The sequence below is a fragment of the Danio rerio genome, chromosome 17 (assembly GCF_049306965.1).
Source record: "Danio rerio strain Tuebingen ecotype United States chromosome 17, GRCz12tu, whole genome shotgun sequence".
NCBI classification, from domain to species: domain Eukaryota; kingdom Metazoa; phylum Chordata; class Actinopteri; order Cypriniformes; family Danionidae; genus Danio; species Danio rerio.
The window spans coordinates 57,247,501-57,271,213 of NC_133192.1; the positions used below are offsets into that span (position 1 = coordinate 57,247,501).

Genomic DNA, 23,713 nt, shown 5'->3' on the forward strand with positions numbered 1-23,713 from the left:
TTTTTCATTTGATCAACAAACCACAGCCATGGACAGCGAGAGAATGAGGTGTGCGTTTATCGCTAAACTGCTATAATATCTGCTTATTTGCAGTTCTATGATAGAGATAACCGTGTATCACCTGTATCCCAATTTTACGGAAGAGCAGTCGGGTTATCTCGACGTTCACGTCATCAGCTCCAGCGAAAAATCTAACTCTTAACGAACATTTCGCTATTTTTATTTCAAAATGAACTACTAATTCTAAACACTTTACAGTTCGGGGGTGAAATTACGGGAGTTTTCCGGGAGAAATAACAGAATGGGAGATGGGTCTGAAATATGGGTCCCATGTTGGCAGGCAGGCCAGTGCACAGACCCTTAAAGGGGCAGGTGCTCAATGCGGTGGAGCAATGTGTTGGTAGATTTTGGGTGTCGATCGGTAAATGAAGAGGGGGGGCTTGGGGGTGTCGATCGCGAAGTGAAGAGCAGGGGGCAATTGCAAAATGAAAAGCCAGGGGGTGGGGTGGGTGCAGGGTTGGCAGAGGGGCAGTGACTCTAGCCACCAGGCCACCACCCTGAGCATCTCAATTGGATTCAGGTCAGGACTTTGACTAGACCACTCCAACATACTGCCTTCAAACGGATTGCTTTCTGAGGTGCAAGTCATTTATTAGATGAAGAAAAGATTGACGCAGCTTCTGCTGCAGCAAATTCCGTAACTACCGCTGATATTTGGCGCCAGATAATCAGGAAGTGACGATTTTGTTCACTTTGACTCGTTGGATGGAAACGCTGCTTCATTCGCACGTCTTTTATGCGATAATCCAGTTTTGCGCATAAAGTTTAAGCAGATTTACGATGTTCACGATTATTCTCCAACAAAATCTACACCATATTTTATTTAAAGGGTCATGAAACCCCCTCGTTTCAGCAGGGTGTTTTCACACCTCTACTTTGGAAAAAGTCAGAAAAGTGGGCGTGTCCAGCTCTGTTTAGGGGGGAGTGTCGGAGGAAGAAAAGAGGCATGGTGTGGGAGTGTCTATGTGGGCGCTCTGAATTTCAGAGTCAAAACACACAACCACAGCGGACAAAGTGACTGTGTTTACATGGACATCTGTAGTCGAATTATTTGTCAAATTATTAAATGGTGGACTTTAACTGCAGTTTGGCTCTTTCATTCAGGGAATTCATTCATGTCCCTCGCGACAAACGAGATATTTGATTCGAGGAACTGCTCTAAGCGTGTATTTTTCATGCAATGTTTGATACCGCACGGCGAATGAGAGAAAAAAACCCTCCGCATTTCCCGGAAACTTAGATGCACACGGCAGGTAGCGTCAGAAAGCCGCGTGTGTTATTCCGGTCACAAAATCCAACACGCGGTTATAGTTTGGTTGTAACTGTTAGTGCTAACTTGTTTACACTGGTGCAATAGTTTGTTTGATATGAATAAAATACAAACTGAATAAACAAAGAGCACTGGTCGCTCACTTACCAAATCTGTAGAGACAGGACAATCACCAGCAACTAGAGCCGCATCTTTAGAGGAGACTACAAGCGAATCCGGATCTCAGCGTTTGCAGATGAGAACAGCTCTCAGGTAAACAATAATCCTCCTTAGAAACGTAAGTTATTGTTGTCGAGCGTCGCGTACACTGTTAATCCACGCGTGAGTCTGCGCTCTCACAGAGAGAAAATGAAAACAAAACTTCACTGCAGCAAACTATAAAAGCAACACTTCACGCTTGTTTTGCCAACACAACGTGGCGTCTCTGCCGTCTACACACTGACAGTAATGAATATTAATGAAGTTGCACAATAGAGCGCGCTGATTGGTTTGAACCAAGCCTTACTCATGCATTAATGCAACACACTGTAAGACGTAATAAGACTCACTCTGGCACAGACGTCCAGTCTGCACGCTGGAATACACGCTATTATGTCATGACCGTGACGCAGCTTCAAAAATTCGTTTCAAACAGGAAGTACGAATTTGCTTGAAATGACGCAAAAACAACCAATTTACACTTTTTAGTGAAATATAGGTGTCCTAATAGTGTTTTTAGCAGTGTGGGACACATATACCACTGTCAACAGCTCAACACATGTGTTTTGGTGTTTCGTGACCCTTTAACAAAAGTTGATTAATATCCTGTTTTTAGGATCTTTGTAAATCAGGGCCATGATGTATAGAAATCTATACATAAAAGATAGACCTAGCAACACAATTCCCTACCTAGAACACAGACAGCAGCTCAGCTCAGAGCTCTGTGGTTCAAGTCATGCCAAGAGTAGATTATTTACTGCCCATGAAGCAAAAGGGAGAAGATCCTCTGACATTCGAGAGGGTCAAAGAGTCGAATGAAGCTCTGAGCTGAACAGTTGCCCGAGGCCATGGTTCATCTTCACATGTGAATGAACCGGCGGCTCAACGAATGAACAAAGAAAACACTGCTGCGAACTGAACTCAAACACACATTCATGATGTAAGCAATCTCTTAGATGTCTCAGGCAGAGTTTTTATAGTTCACAAAAACTGGATCTAGTAGAAAACATATTTATTATTAGAATAATTAAATAGATTATAAAAATAAGTTAAAATGTTACTGAAGTAAACAAAAAAAGTTATTTTAAAATTATTTTGCATCTTCTCTGACATATTTAATGCTTCAGTACTTACATGTTTGTTGCATTTATAAAGCATCTCTGTCTTAATGTCTTAATGTGTGATTTTCTATCCACAATTTGATTGGACGGGAATCCCAGGACTGATTTTTCTACTTAGCCAATCGCCGTAGACAAGAAGAAATTATAAAGACTAAACATAAATAAACATATAAAGTAGTCACTGCAGGTTTAAGGTAAAGTGGAGTAAAGGTATCAATATAGCACTATCGATACTTCAATACGATAAATCCAAATCAGGAAAACAGGGGAGCAAAAGTATCAATATAACACTAACAATACTTTGATTCAATACGTCCAAGTAGGAAAACAGTAGAGTAAAATATTAATACAGCAATAACGATACTTCGATACGATATGTCAAATAAGGAAAACGCAGTATAAGTATAAATACAGCATTATCGATACTTTTAAATGATACATTTAATTAGAAAAACAGTGGCATAAAAGTATCAATATAGCACTAACGATACTTCGATTCAATACGTCCAATTAGAAAAACTGGAGAGTAAAAGTATCAATATAGCACTATCGATACTTCGATACGATACATCCAATTAGAAAATCAGGAGAGTAAAAGTATCAATATAGAACTATCGATACTTCGATACGATACATTCAATTAGAAAAACAGGAAAGTAAAAGTATCAATATAGCACTATCGATACTTTGATACGATACATCCAATTAAAAAACAGGAGAGTAAAAGTATCAATATAACACTATCGATACTTCGATACGATACATCCAATCAGAAAAACAGTGGAGTAAAAGTATCAATATAACACTATCGATACTTCGATACGATACATCCAATTAGAAAAACAGTGGAGTAAAAGTATCAATATAACACTATCGATACTTTAATACGATACGTCCAATTAGAAAAACAGGAGAGTAAAAGTATCAATATAACACTATCGATACTTTGATACGATACATCCAATTAAAAAACAGGAGAGTAAAAGTATCAATATAACCCTATTGATACTTCGATACGATACATCCAATTAGAAAAACAGTGGAGTAAAAGTATCAATATAGCACTATCGATACTTCGATACGACACATCCAATTAAAAAACAAGAGAGTAAAAGTATCAATATAGCACTATCGATACTTTGATACGACACATCCAATTAAAAAACAGGAGAGTAAAAGTATCAATATAGCAATATCGATACTTTGATACGATACATTCAATTAGAAAAACAGTGGAGTAAAAGTATCAATATAACACTATCGATACTTCAATACGATACGTCCAATTAGAAAAACAAGAGAGTAAAAGTATCAATATAGCACTATCGATACTTCGATACGACACATCCAATTAAAAAACAAGAGAGTAAAAGTATCAATATAGCTGTCACCGACTCGGTCCCAGTCATTCCCCTCGCTGACCAGCAGAGGTCACCATCTCCGGACTTCTAACCATTACGTCATCCTTCACACTCAGATCCCAGCACACCTGTTCTCCATCTCACTAATGACCCACGTACCACATATAAGCAGCTCACACACACACTCCATTGCGAAGTCTTGTTTAGCCCCGGCCAGCATTTCTGAGCGTTCTATCCTGCCTGATCTCCCGTTTACCACTTCAGCCCGTTCCTCGACTCTGCTCTGTCTTCTGCCTGCCCTTGACCTAAAGCCTGATTACACGGACTCTGATTCTCGCTGCCTGCCCCTGACTAAAGCCTGTATTACGGACTCTGAACCATGCTACCTGCCCTTGACTCAAGCCTGGTAATCACTCTGCCTCTGTTATCTGCTAATCATCGTTGAGTTGTATGTTGTATGTTCGCACAACCGTGCGAGGTGTTGATGTTTAAGTGTGACTTAATAAATACTGCAAAATGGATCCCTCCGTGTCAGTCTCCCCGTTACAATAGCACTATCGATACTTTGATACGATACATCCAATTAAAAAACAGGAGAGTAAAAGTATCAATATAGCACTATCGATACTTCGATACGATACATCCAATTAGAAAAACAGTGGAGTAAAAGTATCAATATAACACTATCGATACTTCGATACGATACATCCAATTATAAAAACAATGGAGTAAAAATGTCGATGTAGCAGTATCGATACGATATGTCCAATTAAGAAAACACCAATCATTGATATGTGTTATGATAACCAGCGATCATTCACTGGAGATCGCTGGTTTCCTCTTTCTTCATGAACCTCACTTCCGTATTCCCCAGGACTACATTTCCATACATGCACTTCTTCCAATCACGCACGCCTGGTCACTCATCTTCCTGATTACATCACCAGCTGAAACCTGTTACAGAGACTGATGACACACAGTATTTAAGTAGCACACACACTCATTCACATTGCCGAGTCTTGTTTACTGTTAAGTGACATTTCAACGCGTTCCTGGTCTTGTTTCTCTGTGTTTTGAACCTTGCCTTGTTTATTTAGTTTTCCTTGTCTGCCGCCTGCCTTTCGACCTCTTGCTTGTTAAATTGACTATGATTCTGGATTGTCCTAACATACCTGTTCATACCTGTATTGACCACTGCTTGCCTGACAAAGAATAAACCTGCATATTGGATCCTACCTTCTGTTGTGGTGTCACTCCCCGGCGTTACAGAAGACTCGGCCACAACATGGATCCAGCGGGTATTGCAATCATGCGTCTGCGTCAGGAAGCACGGTCCATAGAAGAGTATGTGGAGGATTTCATCAATCTGGCACATTTGACAACATTGAGTGAGTTATGTCTCATGATCTTTTTTCATGGAGGACTGTCTGAGCCATTGTACTCGACAATGAGATTGCACGAACCCAATGAGACATTAGAACATTATATTGATTTGGCCTTAAGAATGTCTGGGTCCCCCTTCACTGTAGGAGAGGTGGAGGACACCCCTAAATCTTTTTTGGGGGGGGGCAAAGGACAGCAAGACCCGCCAGCTGCGGGGCTTGCAATCCCCTCTACTGACAATATTATGCTTGCATCTCCAGTACTCCTGTCCCCTGTTCACCTGCCTAGACCTCAGCCAGCTCACAAGATGGCTGTCTCCAGTTCCCCATGTCACAAGATGGCTGCCTCCAGTCTGCCATTTCACAAAATGGCCGCCAACAGTCCAGCTCACAAGATGGCCGACTCCAGTCCTCCAGCTCACAAGATGGCCGACTCCAGTCCTCCAGCTCACAAGATGGCCGACTCCAGTCCTCCAGCTCACAAGATGGCCGACTCCAGTCCTCCAGCTCACAAGATGGCCAACTCCAGTCCTCCAGCTCACAAGATGGCCGACTCCAGTCCTCCAGCTCACAAGATGGCCGACTCCAGTCCTCCAGCTCACAAGATGGCCGACTCCAGTCCTCCAACTCACAAGATGGCCGACTCCAGTCCTCCAGCTCACAAGATGGCCGACTCCAGTCCTCCAGCTCACAAAGTGGTCACAACCAGCCCTCCAACTCAGAATGTGGTAAGAGTTAATCTAGCACAAGCTCAGAAGATGGTTTCCTGTTCCTTGTCTGTTCCTGCCATAGTTCCTGTTCTAGTTCCTGAAATACCATCACCTGAGCCACCAGAATGGCCACCACCACTTGAGTTACAAGAGCTGTTGCCACCACCAGAGCTGTTACTGCCAGAGCTGCCACCGCCACCTCCAGAGCTGCCACCGCCACCTCAAGAGCTGCCACCGCCACCTCCAGAGCTGCCAGACCCTCCAGAGCTGCCAGACCCTCCAGAGCTGCCAGACCCGCCAGAGCTGCCAGACCCGCCAGAGCTGCCAGACCCGCCAGAGCTGCCAGACCCGCCAGAGCTGCCAGACCCGCCAGAGCTGCCAGACCCGCCAGAGCTGCCAGACCCGCCAGCGCTGCCAGATCCTCCAGCGCTGCCAGATCCTCCAGCGCTGCCAGACCATCCAGCGCTGCCAGATCCTCTAGAGCTGCCAGATCCTCTAGAGCTGCCAGAGTCTACGCCGCAGCCAGAGTCTACGCCGGAGCCAGAGTCTACACCACAGCCAGCGCCACAGCTGGACACGCAGCCAGAGTCGACGCCGCAGCCAGAGTCGACGCTGTTACCTGAGCTTCCTGAATGGCCGCCGCCTCCTGAGCTTCCTGAATGGCCGCCGCCTCCTGAGCTTCCTGAATGGCCTCCGCCTCCTGAGCTTCCTGAATGGCCGCCGCCTCCTGAGCTTCCTGAATGGCCGCCGCCTCCTGAGCTTCCTGAATGGCCGCCGCCTCCTGAGCTTCCTGAATGGCCGCCGCCTCCTGAGCTTCCTGAATGGCCGCCGCCTCCTGAGCTTCCTGAATGGCCGCCGCCGCCGCCTGAGCTTCCTGAATGGCCGCCGCCGCCGCCTGAACTCCCTGAACGGCCGCCGCCGCCTGAACTCCCTGAACGGCCGCCGCCGCCTGAACTCCCTGAACGGCCGCCGCCGCCTGAACTCCCTGAACGGCCGCCGCCGCCTGAACTCCCTGAACGGCCGCCGCCGCCTGAACTCCCTGAACGGCCGCCGCCGCCTGAACTCCCTGAACGGCCGCCGCCGCCTGAACTCCCTGAACGGCCGCCGCCGCCTGAACTCCCTGAACGGCCGCCGCCGCCTGAACTACCTGAACGGCCACCGCCTCCTAAGCTTCCTCAATGGTCGCAGCCTCATGATCCAGGGCCACTGCAGCTCCACGCTCCAGGCCCTCCGCAGCTCCACGCTCCAGGCCCTCCGCAGCTCCACGCTCCAGGCCCTCCGCAGCTCCACGCTCCAGGCCCTCCGCAGCTCCACGCTCCAGGCCCTCCGCAGCTCCACGCTCCAGGTCCTCCATTGTCAAATGTTCCAGGACCACGACAGCTCTACTCTCCGGGTCTTCCGCAGCTCCACGCTCCAGGCCCTCCGCAACTCCACTCTCCGGGTCTTCCGCAACTCCACGCTCCAGGCCCGCCTCAGCTCCACGCCCCAGGTACGCTCCAGCTGCATGGTCCTGGCCCTCCATCCCTCCCCCTGTTCCGCCTCCGCTCCACCCCCCGCCTGAACTGTATTTGGAGCGTCTGGAAGCCGCTCTTTAGAGGGGGGGCTATGTTATGATAACCAGCGATCATTCACTGGAGATCGCTGGTTTCCTCTTTCTTCATGAACCTCACTTCCGTATTCCCCAGGACTACATTTCCATACATGCACTTCTTCCAATCACGCACGCCTGGTCACTCATCTTCCTGATTACATCACCAGCTGAAACCTGTTACAGAGACTGATGACACACAGTATTTAAGTAGCACACACACTCATTCACATTGCCGAGTCTTGTTTACTGTTAAGTGACATTTCAACGCGTTCCTGGTCTTGTTTCTCTGTGTTTTGAACCTTGCCTTGTTTATTTAGTTTTCCTTGTCTGCCGCCTGCCTTTCGACCTCTTGCTTGTTAAATTGACTATGATTCTGGATTGTCCTAACATACCTGTTCATACCTGTATTGACCACTGCTTGCCTGACAAAGAATAAACCTGCATATTGGATCCTACCTTCTGTTGTGGTGTCACTCCCCGGCGTTACAATATGATAGATGGATACATCCAATTTTTTAACCTATAGTAAAGTACAAGTCCTGAGTAAAACTATTCAATTACAGTAATTTGAGTATTTGTAATTTGTTACTTTACGCCAGAGATTATAATAAAGCTTCAAATTAGATACTAACTAATAAATAAAATAATATCTTTTACTTTGCTGTTGTCATTTTGAAAGGCATCTGAGGTCTTTAAAGACACATGTGGAGTTTTAACGGTGTACTGTTTTGAATACAGTCTGGGGCAGTTCATATTGAGAGAGCATTTACACATACACACTTAACATTCTTGAGGAAAGCTCATAATGTAGGCCAGATTTTGTGACCCGGGCACAGATTCCTGAGAGACTGTGCATCAATGTGTGTTTGAGATCATGTGCTGCAGTAAATCAGCCGTGAAGGCTGTTACCTGTACACTTGTACATAGACTCGTGGTGTTTCCGTGGGCCTCCACAACTGCGCCTCGTACACATACGCCATCCTTACAGAACAGGAACAGCACAGCCAAAGGTGTGAGACCCAAAGATTCTCCACAAACAATGGAACACTCAAGGTCTTTTGGAAATTGGCCAATTTGTACATCTCTCCTAGAGTTAAACAGTTGAGGTCGGTCATTTTAAAGTCCTTTCAGCTGATCTCCGGCCCTTTTAGCTTATCATTAAATCAAATATGACCATTAGCATCTCGCTCAAAAGAAAATCAAAAAAGGATTTTGATAAAGGATGACTCTGCTGTAATTACATTGAGAAAGTGAAAACAACAACAATGAAAAGTTGCCACTTTGCAGCTCAATAGGAACTTTACTGTCATTCTGGCATAATAATCAAGGAACTTTACTGCCGTACCATATATATAAGATATTACACAGAGCCTAAAAATAGTCCCTAGCTAGATAACTAGGTAAAAGCACTAACTAATATCAATGGTACGACAGCAAAGTTCCTTGATTATTACGCCAGAATGAGTATAAAGTTCGTATCAGCCTGCAAAATAGCCATTTTTAAATCTTCCTATGAGTCTTATTACTATAACTATAAAATAGCAAACTTATTTATACTCATAATTTGATAATTTTTTTAACACGATGCTAACGGTCTATTCCGCTTCAATGATTTATGCTAAGCTAAGCTACATATTTTCCTGCCAGACACAAAAAAAAAGGTAAAACTCAACTGTACAACTCTAGGGGAGCGGTAAAATAAGCCTGTTTCCAGAAAAAAAAAAAAGTGGAGTGTTACTTTAAATGTATGTGTGGGTAATGAAATCAGCTTTTGATCAAACAAACACGGTTAAAGAAATCACAGTTGTTAGCACAAAGTCAGTTTGGGGATGAATGTGTTGACGTACCTGCGGGTTTGTGGACACTGCTGCTCGTTGCATGTGCGGTTACTGAGAGGTCGAGGGAGCGACGCACACAGATAATCAGAGTACGCCTCATCTTCAAACGTGCAGAAGACCAGACGGGACTGGTATCCTGATGGACATAGAAGACATGTGCAGTTACAGAAAATCCTTTTGCCATCAAGAATAAACCCAGCTAAACACAAAACTTTAGAGGAACACTTCACATTTTTGTAAATAGGCTCATTTTATACCCTACAATGATATTACTTTGATATTATGTGATATGATTGTGCCTGCTGGTTTGGCAGCAAAGTTCCTTGATTATTATGGCGAATGAGAGTTTAGTTCCTAGAAAATATAAAAATATTCTGTTAGTCTTAGTACATGACGTAACTAAAGAAGAGTGAAGCTTTAAATAGAAAAATTATCTTCTTTGAATATTTTTGAATGAGATGCTAATGGTCTAATCCGATTCAATGATCTATGCTAAGCTAAGCAAAAAGTGTTTCCGTCAGACCCAAAGATCAGCTAAATGGATTCTTAGTAGAATAAATAAATACTTTGGCTGTGAATGGTTCCAACTTTATTTAAGATATCTTGCTTTATGTTCAACAGAATTTATTTTTGGGGTGAACTGTCCCTTTAAGGATATGTTGCTGTTTCTAGGTCTTTTCCGGCTTTCCTTCTTTCTAGATCATTCATAAAGATTGTTAGGGTTAGTTATAAATCACTGCTTCATCATGCGCATGTTATTTAAAGCTGTGAAGATTAGCCCTTCCCGATCTGTGATGATACGCTTCATGTGAGTGAAAACATCATGCACATTCCCTGAATGCTCCTGCTCTTTCATCAATGCTGAAATATGCCAGAAATTAAACCTCCCCTTCAAACAGTGCCACTTTTGAGCTTAAACACCTGACGCACACCCTACACTAGGGAAAATACTGGGCAAATATGTGATATTCCTGTTGAGTGTTGTGATAGAGATATTTCTTGCTACATATCATTTCTTTCGCTTTTTTAACCAATAATTTATGTAACAATCATACTGAAATACAGGACTCTATTTTAATGATCTAAGCGCAAAGTCTAAAGTGCATGGCACAAAAGCATTAAGGGGGCATGTTTGAATCCACTTTTGCTATAGGTCAGAAAAATATGGTGTGCGCCCCGGCGCAACGTCTATCAGGGTAGTGCTTATTTTCTTAATGAGTTCTGGGGGTGTTCGAGAATAACGTGCATTAAACCAATCAGAATCTCGTCTCCCATTCCCTTTAAGAGTCAGTTGCTTCACTCCATGGTGCATTTTCTATTTACACGGTGACTTTATAAGTGTAAAAACTGAGCTTTTCACTAGCAAGAAAACAGTTAAACAGAGTGTCTGCAGCGCGAGGATAAAGAACGAGCCTCCTCTATTCAGCATCTTTACTCTTTCTTTACTTTACTTTTACTCTTTACTTCTTTACTTTGGTAGAGTGAGGAAACGGTGGAAATTCACTCCACTGAAGACATCCATTAGCCGACGTATTTAATTTTACAAATAAAATCACTGTTAATTCAGATAGTCCTCTTTAATTTTTCTTTCATGTGTTCAAAATAATGAGAATATTCGCAGAGATGTAAGACTCTGTCGTCTTCCTTTCTGTCTGTTCCTGCATTCTCTCATTGTGTGAAGGATTCATTGTCACTACATTCATTTTAATTCATTAAATAATCATTTGCAATTATTAAAATTAACTAAACTAAAAAAGTAACTCGCATTACATTTTTTAAAAATTAACTCAAATATTATTATTTACTTTTTAAAAGTAATGCGTTACTTTACTCGTTACTTTCTTATTAATGAGTAATATTATTATGTAACCTAAGTTACTTGTAATGCGTTACTCCCAACACTGCACTCAGTCATCCACATGATTAAACCAGATGTGCTCAACCCTAAATTTGAAATGCTCCAGAGCAGTAGCGTTGCCAGCATTTGGCAAGCCAAAAGACTCACAAATCCACCATAGACACGTGTTTTACTTGAGAACAGTGTTTTTTTATGACCTAATAATCAATATTTGAACTGCAGAATATGGCGTTCTTACATAAAACACTATAATAAATACGTGACAATCATCCATAATGCCAGTTCTGGTTGAAGGATTCGGATTTCTGCTTTCCAATCCGTCTCATAATGGACCAACGTTTATCCTTTTCATCATCCTGTTTCTCAGTTTTTAACTGTGAATTGATTTTAATTAATGAATAAGTTAACACATTGCTTAATATAAGAATGCTCAGTGCATTTGCCTGTCTCTTTATACCTATTTTCAGAAGCCATCAAACTAGGTCCGAGGTCACGGAGACGTTGAGTGGAACTGAGGGCTGAGGACTGGAAGCAACTGTTTCTATTGTTATTTCTACGAGTCAATATTGTCTAAATTGTCTAAAGTGATTTTGCTATTATTACGGTTAATTATTTTAAAGTGATTCTACTTTTTATTCAAGATAGACTTTGTGTAGTAAGGATAAAACTGCCTGATTGTAGATTATACTGGTTTTTAACCAGTTTTGATAAAGACGGCTTAGAGTACACTCAGCCTTGGATAAGAAACAGATTATACTTTAAGTGTGTGTGTTCTATTTGATTGTTGATCCGTTTCACAGGTCTGATTTACTAGTCTATCTGTGTTTTAACCAATCAGGTTAGAACACCTATATGTATGACGCAGTTAATGACGTTATGTGAGAGTATAATTGTTATTGATTGGTGATTGTGAGCAGAGCGGCCTAGGAACTCATTGTGAGTGTTGAAGCTGGCTTCTGTTGATGTAACTGCAAACTATCTTCAGTGAACTTGATTTATTTATTTAAATCTCTGACTCCGGCTCTTCTTCATCTACCAGACTGCTCATTCTTAGGGTTAAACTGTAAACTATCCCTTCATGGTAGTGTTTTAGTGTCTTTAAAAAGCAGTGCCTTGTATGCTGTTTTGGGTTGCCAAATGACAGGTGCACAGAACTCATGTTATTAACGGCGCTTTTCTTGTAATCTAATAAGCCCCTCCTACTGATTTACATAGCCTGTAAGTTTGAATTTCTCACACCCAATCAATGATGCACAAAACCAGACCAGACTAATTCAGCTTGCATCTTTTTAGCGGAAGTGTCTGCAATGTGAACTGATAGGAAAAACTGATGTACAACGAAATTCTATAGTGTAAACACGAAAGACACTAAAATGCTGCCAAAACCGGCATTATGGACCCTTGTTGATTATGGTATTTTAGTTCAGAATGTCATATATTATTTGTTTAAAATGACTTTCTGAAGTAAAAGATGAATATCTATGGTATAACTGTGAGCCCTTTGGCTTGCTATTGCAGCAGCACTGAGTGCAGATTTGCTGCTGTAGTGAAAATGTACCGTTAGTCCGCCTCATGTCTGCATTAAAGCTTCAGCACTAACCTGAGCCGCACTCTTTGCTGCAGGCAGACCAGGAGCCGTAGCTCCAGTAATATCCCTCTGTGGAGCCTCCGTTAGGCAGATAATACTCATAATCCACTCCCTCATTGACCTCCTGAGTGATCAGCTGCAGAGAAACAAACACACTGATGGACATAAAAATGACTGACCCAACCATCATTGTTGCTTGAGTTGTTGATTCAAGATCCTTTAAAGCTGCAGTCTGTGAATTAAAAAGATTTATTTTGTTTTGTATTTCATGCATATGAAGAGCATTGAGCACTGGCTGAAAGGAATTTTGTGTTAATGGATATGGTTTTGTTTATTAAAAAAGTCTTGAATATTTGAATATTAGGATTGGTCATACTTATGTGGTCCACATATTTGCAACCCGGGCTCATTGTGGAAACGTAGCCCCGCGGACGTTTCTGCAGACCGCGATTTACGTCCCGGGAGGTAAGTATTCGAGCGTTTTTTTGTTTTCGCGGATCTGTTCTCGCGCGAAAGGCCGCCGGATCGAAAAAAAAAAAAAAAAGCCCTCGTCTTCGATTTCGACCGCGTTTTCGGATCCCGCCGCGTTCTCGCCCTTATTTTTCAGATTCCGTTTTTCGACTTAATGGATTTCCGGAACCCACCGTTCCCCGGACTCGATCCCGGTCGTCGTCCACCGCGGCCGGCTCCGGCTCCTCTTCCTCCTCCTCCTCTGGGGCTTCCGCTCCGCCGACGCAATGCTGTGAGCTAGGCGGACAAACTGATTGTGTCGGGAAATCCCTCCACTCGGAGGCGAGCCGTCGGCCGGCGAGCGCGAAGAGGAGGGGCGGAGCGGCGCCACACAGCCCCGCAGCTTTCGCTCGAAAAAAAACAAACGAGGCCTTTACGTACCTCCGGCCACGTAAATCGCGCTCTCCAGAAACGTCCGCGGGGCTACGTTTCCAGAATGAGCTTGGGTTGCATATTTGATATCACGACCAAACACTCAACCCAGGCTCATTCTGTAAAACGTAGCCCCGCGGACGTTTCTGGAGGCCGCGAAATACATCCCGGGAGGTACGTATTTGTGCAGTTTATGTTTTCACGAATCCGCAAGAGGCTGCTGCGTGCGCTTTTTTGCATCTCGAACATCTCTCGCAAGCGCAATTCGCAATGTTCTAGCATAAAGCCACCGGAGGCCGCTGTCGAGTGACTGTCTGTCTGACTGACTGAATGATTGACTCCACAACCCTCCTCCTTCCCTGAACCCAACCGGTTTTACTGATTGACCCGCTTGCCCGCTTGCTTCCCGAAACCCAACCAACAATTTACAAACTCCATCCAGAAAAAGAAAAGCCCTCGTCTGATTTTTACCATGTGTTCAGATTTCACCACATTCTCACCCTGTTATGAACACTTTTTTTTTTTGGATTCTGTTTTGTCTTACCTGCTTTCTGGAAATGCTCTTCCCCAGACTCGAACCCGGTCAATGCCATCATCATGGTCAGCTCCTCTATGCGTCTTAACTCGGTCGGCGTACATGACGAGCTAACTGGACAAACTGGTTGCGGTGGGAAAGCCCTTCACACGGAGTTAAGCGGTCAGCCGGTAAACACCAAAAGGAATGGCGTCACACCGTCCCATAGCGTTCGCTTAAAAAATAAAATGAAGCCATACGTACTTTCGGCTACATAATTCACAGAAACATCCACAGGACTACGTATTCTTAATGAGACTGGGTTGCTAAATATAATTCAAAGTGCAGACACTGCATATTCAAGCATGCAGATTTCTCTCCACACTGTTTTTCAGGTTTCTGTCTGAACCCCTGTGGTGTAGTGTAAGATTGAGCTCATCCACATAATGGAAAACGAATCAAAATAAACAACAGAGCATGCTGTGAGCACATACACAGAAATCAGTGAAGACTGAAGCAGTGTGAAGACTCTCTGACCTCTATCACCAGGGGCTCAGTGGTGGGGCCTCGGCCGGTGATCATCTCCGGGCTCTTTTCTCCTTCTCTTCCCCTCTGGTAATGCAGCACAGTGCCAGCGATGGACGCCGCGCGAGATAAATCAATCACCCAGTGGCCATTAAGGTAGTATTCGCCACGCAGGTTTTTGATGGCTTGTAAAATGCAATGATTAAAAAGTTGATTCTGACGCTTAAATAATTTGAATGTAAGCATTTTTATTCACATTCACTCACCCAGGTAGTTCCGTGTGGGAAGAGTTTCCTTGATGCTGATGGTGGTTGCTCCAACAGGGATGATGAACATTTGATTGTAACCTGTAGGAGGGGGAAAACTACTTTTTTCATGTGTATTTGTCTATAGAAACCTGCTTGTCTAGTTATTACCAACCAAGGGTATAAAATACACCCCCAAATGGCCCCCATTAGTACACTTGATGGAAATCATGGTCACGTAATGTTCCATTAGTTAATGTATTTGCTTTCATTAACAAAGTATGAATAATATTGTTTATTAATCATAGTTCAACACTTACTATTGCATAATTGAAATCCAAAGTTCTGCTGTTCACATTAGTTAATGCACTGTTTAACCATTGAATTAACGGTAAGAAAGATGAAGACAAACTGTAATAAACGTATTGCTAATTGTTTGTTAATGATAGGGAATACAAAAACTCTCATTAATGAACAGTTATTTTTTAAGTGTTACCTTAATCATTTTTGCAATAGTGCGGTTCGAATGGTTAAACATTTTATTTCTGAAATGTGTTCTGCGTTATAGGAAGTAGGAATGTGCAAGTTGCAAACATCCGATTTCACCAAGTAGGACATGTCCCTGGGATATTTTTTAAAGGAAAAACTCACTTAATATTGGCATATTGTTTTTCAAAACAAGACAATATGTTTTGCTTGTCTAGAAAATGCTTCTTGATATAAGAAATTTTAGATATTTGGACTAGAAATAAGGCAAAAAATCAACCCGGGCTCATTGTGGAAACGTAGCCCCGAGGACGTTTCTGCGGACTGCGAGATACGTCCCGGGAGGTATGTATTCGAGCGTTGTTTTGTTTTCGCGAATCCGCGAGAGGCCGCTGTGCGCGCTTTTTCGCGTCTCGGGTGCCTCTCGGAAGCACGCGCCGTTCGCGCCCGCGCTCTTCTCTTGCGAAAAGCCGCCGGATCGGCCGACCTGGCTACCCCTCCTCTTTCTCCTCCTCCTTCCCTAAACCCGAGTGACAGTTTGCAAAAGCCGTCCAGAAAAACCAAAAAAAAAAAAAAGCAAGAGCCCTCGTCTTCGATTTCGACCGCGTTTTCGGATCCCACCGCGTTCTCGCCCTTATTTTTCGGATTCCGTTTTTCATCTTACCTGATTTCTGGAACCGCTGTTCCCCGGACTCGATCCCGGTCGTCGTCCCCGCGGCCGGCTCCTCCTTCTCCGGGGCCTCCGCTCCCCCGACGCAACGCTGTGAGCTGAGCAGACAAACTGGTTGCATCAGGAAAGCCCTCCACTCAGAGGCGAGCCGTCGGCCGACGAGCGCGAAGAGGAGGAGCGGAGCGGCGCCACACCGCCGCGCAGCGTTCGCTCGAAAAACACTAAACGCGTCCGTACGTACCTCCGGCCACGTAAATCGCAGTCTCCAGAAACGTCCGCCGGACTACGTTTCCAGAATGAGCTTGGGTTGCAAAAAATCTAAGTAAGAAAAGCTTTCTTTGCATTGTGGAGGAGATGGAGCCAGTCGTGGCTACGGGTTCGAGCGGTTCCAGAAATCAGGTAAGACAAATAACAGAATCCAAAAAATAAAGCAAATGAGTTCGTAACGGGGTGAGAATACGGTGAAATCCGAAAACAAGGTCAAAATTGGACAAGGGCTTTTCTTTTTATGCACGGCTTATGTAAATTGTCGCTTGGGATTAGGGAAGGAGGAGGAGGAGGGTGGCTGGTTCGGCCAATTGGCCTGCTGGCCAGTCTATCGTTCAGTCATCCAGTCAGTCAGTCAGTCGGACAGACGGTCACTCGACAGCAGCCTCTGCGGGCGCTGTTCTTGTGTAAAAAGTCGACAGAGGCCGCTGTCGAGTGACCGTCTGTCCGACTGACTGACTGGATGACTGAACGATAGACTGGCCGGCCAGCGGCCTCTCGCGAATTCGCGAAAACAAAAACTGCACAAATACGTACCTCCCGATATGGTCTCCAGAAAAGTCTGCGGGCCTACGTTTCCAGAATGAGCCTGGGTTGTGCATTACAATTAACATTAAAAAAACTATAACTTTAATTAGTTGCTATTAACTTTAACTATTAGTAACTAATAATAATAATAACTAGTAACGAATAGCTTCTAAAGTTCAATCATTCATTTTCTTTCAGCTTAGTCCCTTCATCAATACGGGGTTGCCACAGCGGAATGAACCGACAACTTATCCAGCACGTTTTCACGCATCGAATGCCATTCCAGCCGCAATCCATCCCTGGGAAACACACACTCACTCACTCTCATACATTATGGACAATTTAGCCTACCCAATTCACCTGTACCGCATGTCTTTGGACTGTGAGGGAAACCGAAGCACCTTGAGGAAACCCACACGAACGCAAGGGGAACATGCAAACTCCACACAGAAACGCCAACTGAGCCGAGGCTCAAACCAGCGACCTTCTTGCTGTGAGGCGACAGCAGTATCTACTGCGCCACCGCATCGCCAGCTTTTAAAGTTATTATATATGAACAAAGTTAGCCTGGAGCTATATAGATATATAGCTATATATGTCTATGTGTAGATGTTCACTGAAGTGTATTTGTGTATTAAGTGTATGTGTTGTCAGATCTAACACAGAGAGTTTGTGAGTGTTGTGAGAGTTCACCTTTGGGCAGGTTGCGCATGGAGAAGCTGTTTTTGAGCCGACTGCAAGACTGTCCGTCTCCTCCACACTGCAGACATGCGTCCTCCTCCTGCGGCGACTCCAGCATATGATCACAACCCAGACGCTGAGAACACACCGACAGATAAAACAAAGACTCAAGCAGAAATGCAGCTTGCAGCAAGGCTCCGCTGCTCTATTCTAACATTGTTTATGGATTTGAAGAAATCTCAAACAGGAAACTAAAGGCTTTATGTTTGTATGTCATTGTTCAGTGTTTCCATCCAAAAGTGCGGAATCAGGTTTATTCAATTTAATTCAGCTTTATTTGTATACCGCTTTTACAATGTAGATTGTGTCAATGCAGCTTTACATAAATGGTCATAGTAAATTGGAACAGTGTAGTTCAGTTTTTAGTGTTCAGTTCAGCTCAGTTCAGTTCAGTTCATTAACTAAGGTAATGGGGTATATGCCGAAGCATGCTAATAGGACTTTTAATTTGCCAGTAACCTGGGTTAAGCGCTTCCTGCGAATTGAATGCTAATGCAGAATCCGGTGCGTTTAAGGTCTGTTTTCTTTAAAAATCAGCAATCTCCACTGGCTGAGTGATATCCGATTTAAAGTGGGTCTCAGATTGTACAAGAAGCGCTGCATTAAATTACATTTCCCCCGCCGTATCTTTATAATATGAGCATTTATTTTACCCCAGTAAATTCAATGGAGCTTCAACGTTAGCCTGCCGATTCTGACGGGCGCGTGCGAGTAAACAGCTTTTTGTCTCATTTTACGCTTGAGCAACTAAATAAATACTAAAGTTTATTTAACTGAATGTATTTTAATGACATTATAACATCGATGTTGTATAAGGAACCGTATAAAATGGAAAAAAGTTCACAATACACCGGAAGTGTATCAGCATGGGAACAGCACTTGCTCGGCATATACCCTATTAGGGTAAAGTTAGGGTAATTAGTCATTGTATAACAGTGGTTTATTCTGTAGACTGTCCAAAACTAATATTGCTGAAGGGGGCTAATAATAGTGACCTTAAAATGGCTTTAAAACAATTAAAACTGTTTTTATTCTGGCTGAAATAAAACAAATAAAACTTTCTCCAGAAGAAAAAATATTATAGTAAATACTGTGAGAAATTCCTGAATCTGTTAAACTTCATTTGGGAGTAAAAAAATCACAGGAGGGCGAATAATTCTGAAGATTTTAAAGAAACCAGGTCTTAAATGTGGTGAGTTTATAATGGCACAGCAGTTAAATTCAAAATAAAAGTCCCCATGTATATACTCCAATTACTTATGAAAGATTGCCGTGCTAACCTTACAGAGTCCGTCCACACAGATGTCCTTTCCTCCGGGCCGGCAGGGCGTCCCGTCCACCACCGATGACTTCTGCCGATAGTAGAAGTTCTCTCCTCTGGGGATGCAGTTGAGCTCGCAGGGATTCTCTCCTGAGCAGACAGAAGAAGACCATCTATAACTTCACAAAGAGCTGAATATACAGTTGAAGTCAGAATTATTCACCCTCCTGTGATTTTCCCAAATGATGTATAACAGATTCAGGACTTTTTCACAGTATTTCCAATAATATTTATTCTTCATGATAAAGTCTTATATGTTTTGTTAAGTTTTAGATTTTTTATACCATTTTAAGGTCAATATTATTAGCCTCCTTGTGCAATATTTGTTTTCGATTGTCTTCAGAACAAACCGCTATTATTGTTATGATCACCAGCGGTCTAGTGGCTGCAGATCGTTGGTAAACACGCACCTTCACCTAGACTACAATCCTGTCACTTAATGAACTACAAATCCCATCATGCACTTCGTACACACCAGTTCCTGTTTCACTTTGATTACACACACACACACACACACACACACACACAGCCGGAGAATTGTTATGGACTGTTTACATGGACTTTAAATACAGCATGCACGTCTGCGCCAATAGTCTAGTGGTTGGTGCATCGACACATAGCACTCAGGTGCTCACAGCGACCTGAGTTCGATTCCCAGCTCAAGGTCCTTTGCGGATCCTTCCCGATCTCTGCCCCCCACACTTTCCTGTCTGTCTGTCCAGGTGTGTCTGATGGGGTTGAAACTAAACTCTGCAGGACACCGGCCCACCAAGACCGAGTTTGGACACCTCTGCTGTAAACAAGGTCATATAACGCAACATATATATATATATATATATATATATATATATATATATATATATATATATATATATATATATATATATATATATATACATATATATATATATATTTTTTTTTTTTTTTACTGAACCTGTTGTCTGTACATACCACCATAGTATGGCAGCCATTTGTAGCGCTTCCCTTGAAAATCAGTGCCATCAAACTGAGAGCACTGCTCTTCTCTGAAATCCCTGGAACCCTCAGGACAGTCCTAAAAATGTAGATAATTCAGATCATATATTATACCTGACAAAACAACAAATAATAGGAACAAATAATAACTTGACTTCTAGTTGATCATTTGGTATCAGAAGTGGCGTATTTGAAAGGTAAAGGCCTCTAGATGATGCTTATTTGAGCACAATAAAATCTGATCATGCCTTGATTATTAATGATTTGATTAGGACAGTAAGATCTGACTCTGCTCAGACTAAAGTCTTATCACTGAACAGAAATAATGTCCAGTATAGAATATAAAGTCCTGCTGCAGTGGAGACAGAATGAATATTGTGTCTGACTCCATCATGAGCTTGGAGGACTGCATCCATACATCTCTGACATGACTCAAATCACTGATTAATAAAGTCATCTGGAATGAAGAAGAAAGCGTTCAGCAGGACTCCCAGAGCTCATCAAGACTCTTTGTGTTCATCTTTAACACCTCCTCCTTCATCTTACCTCAGACATGCTTAATAATGTTCATGTCTGTTTACTCGGCAGGCCGATTCTTGACCTTCTTTGCTTTCAGGAGTTTTGATGTGGAGGCTGAAGTATGAGAAGGAGCGCTATCCTGCTGGAGAATTGTCCCTCTCCTGTGGTTTGTAATGTAATGGGCAGCACAAATGTCTTGATCCCTCAGGCTGTTGATGTTGATCATCCACTCTGCAGATCTCTCACACGCCCCCATACTGAATGTAACCCCAAACCATGATTTCTCCTTCACCAAACTTGACTGATTTCTGTGAGAATCTTGGTCCATGCTGGTTCCAGTCGGTCTTCTGCAGTATTGGTGATGATTGGGATGCAGATCAACAGATGATTCAGCAGAAAAATTTACCTTCTGACACTGTTTTACACATGATCAATTAGAAGTCAAGGCATTATTTTTTGCCATTACAATTGGGGTCCACAACAAGACTATTGTCAGGTTGTGTACAAAACCATTCAAATGTTCTTTTTACCTAAAATTAAAACTTTTAATTGAGCAAGAATGTATGATTTTAAACAAAAGCAACACATTTAAAATGATAAATAAGATTTCTGTTTCAAATAAATGATGTTCTTCTAAAACGTCACCTTAAAGCATTCAGAAAAATAAACTATATCAAACATCTCAATAATTGTGTAAAATTGAGCTGAAAATCAGCTTATTATTCTGATTTCTGAAGGATCATGTGACAAAATACTTATTTTAATGGTAATAATTTCCACAGCTTTACTGTAGTTTTGATCAAATAAATGCAGGCTTGGTGAGAAAAGTCTTCATTCACATCCAGTACAAATCAACTAATTAAATAATGAATTAACAGACAAACAAACTTTATTTGAGATAATTCTAATGTCAAAATATAAACACAATGCCAAATAATGCCAATGCAAATTCTCAAATGAATTACTGAGCTGTTGTATGACACGATACTGGATCATTGTGCAGAAAGTCTATCAAATTTACCTGGATATTACATGAGCGATAGGACTTATCTGGACCCACACAGCTGTGACCACCATCAGTCCTGTAAAGGGAGGAAAAGTGACAAAAAAATAAATAAATAAATAAGGTGAGATTTTTTATGTTTTTTTTTTGATCAACATGATATACTTTTTATGCTTCTGACCATTTTTTATGCACTTTTAATTATTTGTAGAAACGCTCTTACGTTGATGTTGTTAAAATACTTTATCAGGGATAAGAAACAGTTCACCCAAAATCAAAGTTCTGTTATCATTGACTGACCCTTTACTTGTTCTGAAGCTTTCTTTCTTCTGCTGAACACAAGCGAAGATATTTTAAAGAATCTTCCAAGCCAGTTAATATTGACTTTCATAGTATTTGTTTTTCCTACTATGTAAGTCAGTGGTTACCAGTATATAACATTCTGTAAAATATCTTTAGCTGTGAGTGTATGTATTATATGCACAATTTCAAAAATGTATTTATTGGCATTTTGTTAAACATTTTTACAGCGTAATTCAAAATGTGCATTAAAGGGGACGTTTTATGCCGCTTTTAACAAGATGTAATAAAAGTCTCAGAGGCCCCGTTTACACTTGTGCGTTTAAGTTTTAAAACGGCGTTTTAGATCAAAACATATCTGAACATATCTCCGTTCACACTACGCCACCAAAAAACGTATATCACGTGAACATTCGCACACTCTGGGCATGCGCGTTCTAGTATAAACAGGAAGCATGTGTCTCGCTCGACATTTAGTTATTGTTAGTCAACAAACGCCGGTTGAACAATGAACGTGATGGAAAAAGAAAGCAAGAGAGGTATTTTTGTGGACTGACGACGAGGTCGATTTGTTACTAAACGTAACAAATGAATAACTGCACAATGGTGCCTAAAACAGACAATAGTGCAAACAACGCTCCCATTTCTGTGTTCGTGTTGTTGTTTACAGTGAAGGCTGGCATCCGTTGAAGTCATGTGTTATAGTCATGTGATAGGGGCTTGACGAATAAGGGAAGGATACGCAGTGACAAAAGCCCCAATCAGGTAGCAAATCTCAGCAGCCCCGCCTCCGTTTTCAGATGTCTCCGTTTTCCCACATCCACTCTGAGACGGAGCAGCAGCGTTCCAGAATGAAAACAGCCTCTGCAGTGTTTTCAAAACGCTCCATTTTCGCCGCTCGAAAACTCCGGCGTAGTGTGGACAGATGGCGTAAAAGTAGCAAAACTTATGCGTTTTTAAACTAAAACGCATTAGTGTAAATGGGGCCTGATTTTGTGTGAAGTTTCAGCTCAAAATACATCACAGATAATGTTCTTAACTCTCTGAAACTGACCCTTTTAGGCTTTGATCCTAATTTTGGTGACTGTCGCTTTAAATTCAAATGAGATTGTGCTCTTTTCAAAAGAGGGCGGAGCTGCAAATGCCTGTGTGTCAGCATAGTAGTAGATTTAAAAACAAGACTGACGTCCTATGCTAATGAGGGAGAGATGGTCACTAGTGGGCGGGGCTTTCTCCCTCTGATGACGTGTACAAAAGGAAAATTTGTGTTTTTATAGACTGCTCTTATCAAGTCTGATTATGAACAATACAATTAATACATTGTGTAAAGTGCCCTTTAATGAAAATTAATAGAATAATAAGTGCTAAAGAAATACAGACTGAGATTTTAACGTCAGCAAGGGTGTCACACATCAAAACATTCTCAATGATTGGACTGTAAGTTTGCAGTGTTTCCAAATGTGAACTCAGCTCATGACACACAGTAATACTGAAAGAGAAAACATCAGGGTGTGGTGTCTGATTCATTCACCCGGCGAGACAAGAAACACTTGCAATAAGCTGGAAGAGAAATGTCTGAATTTCCCAGAAAGATTGCCTAAGGGGGAGGATTTTAGTGTTGAGCGAGAAGTGTGTTGATTTATTATCTTTAAAACTACTTCAGTACTTAAGTAATCATATATTTAATAGTTGAAGTCAACATTATGAACCCTCCTAATTATTAGCCCCCCTGTATATTTTTTCTCAGTTTATTTACATTT

General features: G+C 42.3%; 1 protein-coding gene across 42 annotated transcripts in view; it reads right to left on the minus strand.

The window, feature by feature from the left end:
- Window positions 1–23,713, minus strand: part of paplna (papilin a, proteoglycan-like sulfated glycoprotein) — a 76,054-nt gene that overhangs the window by 38,181 nt on the left and 14,160 nt on the right. For 21 of the 42 annotated variants that reach the window (XR_012392904.1, XR_012392900.1, XR_012392901.1 and 18 more), the window contains exons 5-13: window positions 21,672–21,732; window positions 20,108–20,210; window positions 19,116–19,246; window positions 17,788–17,911; window positions 15,165–15,245; window positions 14,911–15,083; window positions 12,990–13,113; window positions 9,541–9,667; window positions 8,603–8,674 (exon numbers count right to left, since the gene is read on the minus strand). Coding sequence is in view for 16 of the 42 variants with exons in the window: in XM_021467499.2 (XP_021323174.1) it covers window positions 8,603–8,674; window positions 9,541–9,667; window positions 12,990–13,113; window positions 14,911–15,083; window positions 15,165–15,245; window positions 17,788–17,911; window positions 19,116–19,246; window positions 20,108–20,210; window positions 21,672–21,732 (996 nt within the window). In the remaining 26 variants the exon portion in view is untranslated. The remainder of the gene's footprint in view (window positions 1–8,602; window positions 8,675–9,540; window positions 9,668–12,989; window positions 13,114–14,910; window positions 15,084–15,164; window positions 15,246–17,787; window positions 17,912–19,115; window positions 19,247–20,107; window positions 20,211–21,671; window positions 21,733–23,713) is intronic. The other 21 variants (XR_012392893.1, XR_012392892.1, XR_012392911.1 and 18 more) reach the window with 1 other exon arrangement.